Source organism: Limulus polyphemus, unplaced genomic scaffold (assembly GCF_000517525.1).
Source record: "Limulus polyphemus unplaced genomic scaffold, Limulus_polyphemus-2.1.2 Scaffold8063, whole genome shotgun sequence".
NCBI classification, from domain to species: Eukaryota; Metazoa; Arthropoda; class Merostomata; order Xiphosura; family Limulidae; genus Limulus; species Limulus polyphemus.
In genome coordinates, this window is record NW_013673673.1 from 12,748 (window position 1) to 21,881 (window position 9,134).

The 9,134-nt window shown below is 34.5% G+C and overlaps 1 protein-coding gene across 1 annotated transcript in view; it reads left to right on the forward strand.

Moving 5' to 3' along the window:
- Nucleotides 1-7,178, forward strand: part of LOC111083063 — a 14,751-nt gene extending 7,573 nt beyond the window's left edge. The window contains exon 3 of the mRNA XM_022379291.1: nucleotides 6,765-7,178. Coding sequence (XP_022234999.1) covers nucleotides 6,765-7,112 — 348 coding nt within the window. The 3' untranslated portion in view covers nucleotides 7,113-7,178. The remainder of the gene's footprint in view (nucleotides 1-6,764) is intronic.
- Nucleotides 7,179-9,134: the final 1,956 nt, after the last annotated feature.

A 9,134-nucleotide genomic window follows, 5' to 3' on the forward strand; every position in this document is an offset into this window, starting at 1 on the left:
AAGGCAACCAGCCTATCTTGTCGCATAGTTGTTCTGTTGGGATTTTTAATATCCTTCATCTGAGAAAATGAATGCTCAGCTGTGCAATTTGTGACCATTAACGTTAAAAATATACACAAGCTAATCTCTACATTTGGAAACGCACACTCAATATTGTCTTCTACAAATATTTTATAAAGTTCAGCATGACTGAATCTGATTTTTACAATTTTAGTTGCACTGAACTTATGGCACGCATATGAGTGAAATTGCTGAAGCTCAGCAGAGAAACTAGTGTTCAAGTCATCTGGGTAACCATCAATTAGCTTTTGACAACACTGAGAGTATCTTTCAGTTTCAGTAGATGATAAAGTGACATTATTTGGACATCACTTAGACAAGAAAATATGTCCGCTATTTCTTTGTACACCTCTCCTGTCCTTCTCATCTGAGTTTCTAGTTTGTCAACAATTGTGTAAAAAGTGGTGATACGAAATTTATCTCTGGCATTCAGACTTACTTCTGGTGCATCTCCGTCACTGGGTATCTTCTTTCTGATACGTTTGCGAGTTTGAGCTGCATTGTAACCAACATCTGGTAGTATTTCCTTTGCAGTTACTTCAAATTTTTCAAAGTCATCTCTTGAAGTGCGCAGTTGGTCAGCTAATGACCCATACAGATCTGCGCATGTTTTTAAGTTCACATCCTAATTTTGCAGAACTTGACTTGCTCTATGAAATTTTGCAAAATCTCATCCCAAAGGCTCAACATAACAATAAATTATAGCTCTTGCATCTTATTTGCAGTATTGTCTGCTTCTCTTCTAGTGTCTCCCTTTTGTGACTGGTCTTCCGCCAGACATTCTAAAGCTTCCAAAATCTTTAAAAAAGCTTCAGAATTGCTGCTGTTGCCATAGCATGTGCCTCCCATCTGGTATCCGAGAGGGATTTTAACACACTTTTATTTCCAAGACAAACTTTAAGAATTTTCCACCGGCTGGTTGAGACTGATAAAAATGAATGTAGCAATTGCACTGTACAGAAGAAATTAACTGCCACTTTACAGTAGTCAACAGCACTTCGGCCTATTAACTGCCACTTGACAGCAGTCAACAGCACTTAGTGAATGGGCTGCACAGGGCACATATATGGCAAACTTATTTTCTTCTAAGGTTTTTTGCTGCATCCCCTTATAACGCCCTGACATGTTAGCAGCGTTGTCGTAGGGTGACCCCTACATTTTTTCACGTAAGTACTGCAACACCTGGTTTGCCATTTCCTCGCCAGCTTTTTAATTCCAGAAAGGTTAAAAAGCGTTCAACTGGCTGCCCATCTTTTAAGTATCGAAGTAAAACACTTAACTGATCTATATGTGATAGATCTGGTGTCGGGTCAACTGACAAACTAAAATAACCAGAAGAATTTACTTCGTCAACAATGAGCGCGTGGACCTTTTGAGCCATTAGTTCAATGAGTTCCTCACAGGTGGTTTTGGACAGGTAAGAAGAATTTCCATATTTCGAAATGTGCCATACTAAAAATGGATCAAACTGACTTATGAGCTCAAGCAGCCCTAAAAAATTCCCTTTCAGCAATGACCCAAATCTTTCCTCTGTTACTCTAAGAGCCATGCCACGTTCAGCTAACGTACAAATAACAGCTATTACACGCCTCAAGACATGTTCTCAGTAATTCTTTAATTTGTTTTTCCACCTGTTATCCCAAGCCCAAACCTTGTCTCCGAGTTAAGTATGTTATCATAGAGTCTCGGTGAATAGTGGTGATCAGTTCTTTCATGGTGATCAGTTACAATAGTATTTCGTCAGTCAATGAACCCTTCTCTTTTAACAAAATGCGAGGAACATTTAGGAGCAAAAAGTTTATAAACAAAACAGTAAACTGACCCTGTTGATGATGAATACAATAACCACTCTCTCTTGTATTGCTCACCATTAGTTTTTACCACAAAGAAACGTTTTTGTGAAAAGTATCTTGCTGGTTTGCCACTACTGAAAGTCCGGTAAGATTTGTCAAATAACCCAGTCATGGGGTCCACAAGCAATCCAATAAGCCACATCATCAGTAGAGAAATCGAGCCACAACCTTACTTCTTTTGCTTTATTTACTTCATCTTTTGCAGACTGAATCATTTCACCATGATCCAGTAGACTTTCATCTTCAGCAACTATTTCAACTTCAAACTGTCTTGTACAGCAACTCGCATCAACATTTGCAATAGAGATAGGAAGAGAATTCACAGACACAGTGAGATCAGTAGTGAGACATGTGCTAGTTGAACCATCTCTTTGACCTCAACGTCATCGTGATATTCTGTTATAGTACTAACCGTAGTAGTGTCCACTTCTGATGACAGAGATTGGATTTGATTCGGAAGATCATGTTGTGTAACATTAGTCAGCTTTCTAGTCTTGGTCACTAAATCCGAAGCCTTTTGTTAGTTCCTTCTTGCCAGTTTTCTCTTTTGTACGCCACTTAATTGAACACATTTCATCATGGGGTCTGAAAAATACAGAATTAAAAAAAAACAACAGAATAAAAATCATATATATGTTTATAATGATTAGAAAAACACTGAAATTCATACAGAAAAAGTTAGTAAGACCGTCGAACATAATGAAGTTTGAACTCTAGGTATGTGGAGAATTTGGAACTCAATGAATTGACTTTGGAAATTCACTAAATCTTAGCCACCTCTGCCTGCATTAAGAACAATATAGTATAAGCTAAGTTATCTATATTTTAATTTAAGAATGTGTATTACAACACCTGATAACTTATAAAATAACTTGAATTAGGCCATTTTGGTTTAATACTACTTTATTGCAACAGCTAGGCCTATTCTAACTCACATTTGTACCACGTTCTATTTAACTAATTTTAACTGCCCTTTTATTTAGTAACGCAATGTGTTTATATAGGTAAAATATCTACCCCTTCATTTTGTTAATATAAAGTAATTCATTTAATGAGATATTCAGGAACTTACTTAGTAATAATGTATATATATTTCGATTTTTCGAGGTGTTTTATGACGATCAGTGTTACTCGTGACTGTTTTGCCTAAGCAATGTAAACTGCAGTTTACAACACTCAATAGCTATATCAAGACACAGACCATCACATACCTCTATTGGCAGTGGCTGCTGCACAACTCTCACTAACTCACGCAGAGCGAGCCATTGAGGTTGCTCCGTGTGGCAGTTGCCAGATTCCAATTTTGTTGTATTCCAAAGTTTAAAATATATCATTAACCTCTTCAATACTATAATAATATTAATAGTAATATTTTATTATTATTATTAATGTTCTTGTTGTATATATATATATATATATGTGTTGTTGTTTTTTTCATTTATTGTGAGGGGCCCCCTTTTTGTGGGGCCCTAGTTCAGCTGCACCGGCAATGGAAAAAACTCTGTAGTGTCCCTTCCCTTGGTGCCCTAAGCACGTGCTTATTTTGCTTAATGGTTAATCCAGGCCTGGTCATGCATGGCTAGCCAAAGAGTTTATGATTTGATCCCCTCTGTGTACAGAGCGCATTTAGTCAATTACGCTAAAAGTAATACAGTAAAGAACGGTTTATTATGTTGAAGTCATTACGTTACGTACCCTCAGGTAATCCGTTCTACACCTTAAGATTTATTTCAAAACTGTGAATGGATATCTGGTAGAGAAATCTAACTATTAGTATTCTTCGCGATTTGTGTTTAAATTTTAAACCATTACTGATTTCAGACAAATAATGTCTAAATTTTGTAACACATCGTGTATTTATACCCCCCTTTGGGGGAGGATCCAACAATCTATAATTGAGAAGGTGAATTTCACTGGAAGATTTGAAACTAATCGTTTAGTTCAGAGATAACGTATCTGTCCCCACTGTGGGGCAGCGATAGGTATACGCACTTATAACGCTAAAATCTGGAATTCGATTCCTGCGATGAACAGATAGCGTAGCTTTACGTTAAAACGTTTTTCTAGCTTTTACCTACGATTATTTTTTCATTATAACTATGAAATCGTTTTTCTGTAAAGGTTGTGCGTGTTTATTTAGAGCGATTTTAATTTATTGATTTTATATGTTGAAATTATTTTTATTTCTTTATCTTTTGAACTTCTTTTTATATAAAATAAAAACCTGACGAACTGTTGCGAAACCCACTTAACTTTTAAATTGTTTGTATGTTACAAAAACCCACTTGATTTTTAATTGTTTGTATGTTACACAAACCCACTTAACTTTTAAATTGTTTGTATGTTACAAAAACCCACTTGATTTTTAATTGTTTGTATGTTAACACAAACCCACTCGACTTTTAATTATTTGTATGTTACATAAAACCCACTTAACTTTTAAATTGTTTGTATGTTACAAAAACCCACTTGATTTTTAATTATTTGTAGGTTAACACAAACCCACTCGACTTTTAATTATTTGTATGTTACACAAACCCATTCTACTTTTAATTGTTTGTATGTTAACACAAACCCACTTAACTTTTAATTATTTGTAGGTTAACACAAACCCACTTGACTTTAATTGTTTGTATGTTGCACAAACCTATTCGACTTTTAATTGTTTGTATGTTGCACAAACCTATTCTACTTTTAATTGTTTGTATGTTGCACAAACCTATTCTACTTTTAATTGTTTGTATGTTGCACAAACCTATTCTACTTTTAATTATTTGTATGTTACACAAACCCATTCTACTTTTAATTGTTTGTATGTTAACACAAACCCACTTAACTTTTAATTATTTGTAGGTTAACACAAACCCACTTGACTTTAATTGTTTGTATGTTGCACAAACCTATTCTACTTTTAATTATTTGTAGGTTAACACAAACCCACTCGACTTTTAATTATTTGTATGTTACACAAACCCATTCTACTTTTAATTATTTGTAGGTTAACAGAAACCCACTTGACTTTTAATTGTTTGTATGTTGCACAAACCCACTTAACTTTTAATTATTTGTATGTTACACAAACCCATTCTACTTTTAATTATTTGTAGGTTAACAGAAACCCACTTGACTTTTAATTGTTTGTATGTTAACACAAACCCGCTTGACTTTAATTGTTTGTATGTTACACAAACCCACTTAACTTTTAATTATTTGTATGTTACACAAACCCACTTGATTTTTAATTGTTTGTATGTTAACACAAACCCATTCTAGTTTTAATTGTTTGTATGTTAACACAAACCCACTCGACTTTTAACTGTTTGTATGTTACACAAACCCATTCTACTTTTAATTATTTGTAGGTTAACACAAACCCACTTGACTTTTAATTGTTTGTATGTTGCACAAACCTATTCTACTTTTAATTATTTGTAGGTTAACACCAAACCCACTTAACTTTTAATTATTTGTATGTTACACAAACCCATTCTACTTTTAATTATTTGTAGGTTAACAGAAACCCACTTGACATTTAATTGTTTGTATGTTAACACAAACCCGCTTGACTTTGATTGTTTGTATGCTACACAAACCCACTTAACTTTTAATTATTTGTATGTTACACAAACCCACTTGATTTTTAATTGTTTGTATGTTGTACAAACCTATTCTACTTTTAATTATTTGTAGGTTAACACAAACCCACTTGACTTTAATTGTTTGTATGTTGTACAAACCTATTCTACTTTTAATTATTTGTAGGTTAACACAAACCCACTTGACTTTTAATTGTTTGTATGTTGCACAAACCTATTCTACTTTTAATTGTTTGTATGTTAACACAAACCCACTTAACTTTTAATTGTTTGTATGTTAACACAAACCCACTACTTTTAATTGTTTGTATGTTAACACAAACCCACTTAACTTTTAATTGTTTGTATGTTACACAAACCCATTCTACTTTTAATTGTTTGTATGTTAACACAAACCCACTTGACTTTAAATGTTTGTATGTTACACAAACCCACTTAACTTTTAATTGTTTGTATGTTACACAAACCCGCTTGACTTTAATTGTTTGTATGTTACACAAACCCACTTAACTTTTAATTGTTTGTATGTTACACAAACCCACTCGACTTTTAATTGTTTGTATGTTACACAAACCCACTTGATTTTTAATTGTTTGTGTGTTACACAAACCAACTTGTCTTTTTAACTGTTTTCATGTTACACAAAACTGGACAAAAGCCCATCTGAATTGAGTACACCACGGGGTTGTATGAACTGAGTACACCCCGTGGTGTATAAACTGAGTACACCACGGGTTTGTATGAACTGAGTACACCACGGGGATGTATGAACTGAGTACACCATGGGGATGTATGAACTGAATACACCATGGGGATGTATGAACTGAGTACACCACGGGGATGTATGAACTGAGTACACCACGGGGTTGTATGAACTGAGTACACCACGGGGTTGAATGAACTGAATACACCACGGGGATGTATGAACTGAGTACACCACGGGGATGTATGAACTGAGTACGCCACGGGGATATATGAGCTGAGTACACCACAAGGGATGTATGAACTGAGTACACCACGGGGATGTATGAACTGAGTACACCACGGGGATGTATGAACTGAGTACACCACGGGGATGTATGAACTGAGTACACCACGGGGTTGTATGAACTGAGTACACCACAAGGGATGTATGTTTGTATCCTGATATATCTCTGGATGTTTTTTTAAACATGACCATCACTTATAAAACGCCCACTGGTAATACTAGAAACTCCTAATTTGTCTGATGTCATTTATGTTTTAATTTTTCCAGAAACTGCGATTTTTCTCGCGACGTAAGTCGGGCCATGAAAATCTAGAAAATTCTTTACCTCCAGGGGCAGTGCCCTGTTCCCTGTGTGGTGAAATGGTCGTTCCTTGCAGAGCCCAGGAATACCGTGAAGCCGAACTAATCCGGAAGAAAGAACAGGTTACCAAGGAAACGGATGACCCGAGCACGATCTCTCCCGAGGAAACGGTGGCCAAACAAGAGGTGTGTGGCTGTCCGAACTGCCGCAGGGAACGTGGAGAACCTTTGACAGTGGAGCTGCTACCAATGGACACTCAAGTAACCCTCCAGACCATGGCTCAGGACAGTCTGCTCTTCTGTGAAGTTCTCTAAAACAGCACTTTCCAGTTGCACCTTCTTACTCCACGCCACCTGGTGATTTTTTAGTACGGAGCTTTCTGTGTGTGAACTTTGTCGCTAATGTGTTTTATTCTCTTCAACATTCTGTTGAGTATAACATTAACATCTTTATATACACAGTTAACTATTCTGTCTGATGGAAAACTGGTTAACTGAAATAGGATTAGTAACTTTAATACTGCATCTAAAAAAATCGAGAATTTACCCATTACAGTTATGTCCTGTCCTGAAGTTATAGTGTGTTCTACATAATAGTTATGTCCTGTTCTGGAGCTATAGTGTTTTACACAGTAGCTATGTCCTGTTCTGGAGCTATAGTGGTTTACACAGTAGCTATGTCCTGTCCTGGAGCTATAGTGTTTTACATAGTAGCTATGTCCTGTCCTGGAGCTATTCTGTGTTCTACAGAATGTATACATTGTCTATTGACAGGATGTATAGTTGTCTATTGACAGGATGTATAGTTGTTTACTGATAGAATGTATACATTGTCTGTTGACAGAATGTATACATTGTCTGTTGACAGAATGTATACATTGTCTATCGACAGAATGTATACATTGTCTATTGACAGGATGTATAGTTGTCTATTGACAGGATGTATAGTTGTTTACTGATAGAATGTATAGTTGTTTACTGATAGAATGTATAGTTGTTTACTGATAGAATGTATACATTGTCTGTTGACAGAATGTATACATTGTCTGTTGACAGAATGTATACATTATCTATTGACAGGATGTATACATTGTCTATTGACAGGATGTATACATTGTTTATTGACAGAATGTATAGTGTTTACTGACAGAATGTATAGTTGTCTATTGACAGGATGTATACATTGTTTATTGACAGAATGTATACATTGTCTGTTGACAGAATGTATACATTGTCTATCGACAGAATATATACATCGTCTGTTGACAGGATGTATACATTGTTTATTAACAGAATGTATAGTTGTTTACTGATAGAATGTATACATTGTCTGTTGACAGAATGTATACATTATCTATTGACAGGATGTTTTATTGGCTTTTGGCAGAATATTTAAGTGCGTATTGATAGAACTGTTAGTTGGTTATTGACAGAATGATATGTTGGCTATTGACAGGATAGTTAGTTGCGTATTGACAGAATGTATAAGTTGCCTATTGTCAAGATGATTTGGTACAAATATATTTTGTTGTTTGTTGACAGAATGTCTTGTTCGCTTTTGGCAGGATATTTATTTGCGTATTGATAAAACTGTTAGTTAACTATTTACAGAATGTTTAGTTGCGTATTGACAGGATGGTTAATAGGTTATTAACAGGATGTCTTGTTACATATATCTTTCGTTGTCTGTTGATAGAATGTATGTTTGGGTGTCAAGATGATTAGTTTCGTATTAACAGTTTAGTTTATTAATGACAGATTTTTAGTTAGTACCGACCTATCATTTTTATTTGGATATATCGTTACTTATTATTATTATTTGATCAGGATTCCATTTTCTTAGAATAAACTCGAAGTTACATCTTACGTATAGTTAACTCTATAAATTCTGCTGCCATACCAGTTTAACTGAGTTCCTCTTCTCATGAAACTAGGCTTACGATATCCAGTAAGTAAGGGATTGCTGAATTAACATTTTCTTATTACCATGAGACTATTTTCTAAAGGGGTAGATTGAATTATTTTTATCCTTTATCATCTCCATATTGTTTTAAAGAGTTAGGTTAGATTATCTATTAACCTACACTGTGTTTAAACAATACTTCTTATTTATTAACTTAGATTGTATTTAAACAATACTTCTTATTTATTAACTTATACTGTGTTTAAACAACTACTTCTTATTTATTAACCTACACTGTGTTTAAACAATACTTCTTATTTATTAACTTATACTGTGTTTAAACAATACTTCTTATTTATTAACTTAGATTGTATTTAAACAATACTTCTTATTTATTAACTTAGATTGTATTTAAACAATACTTCTTATTTATT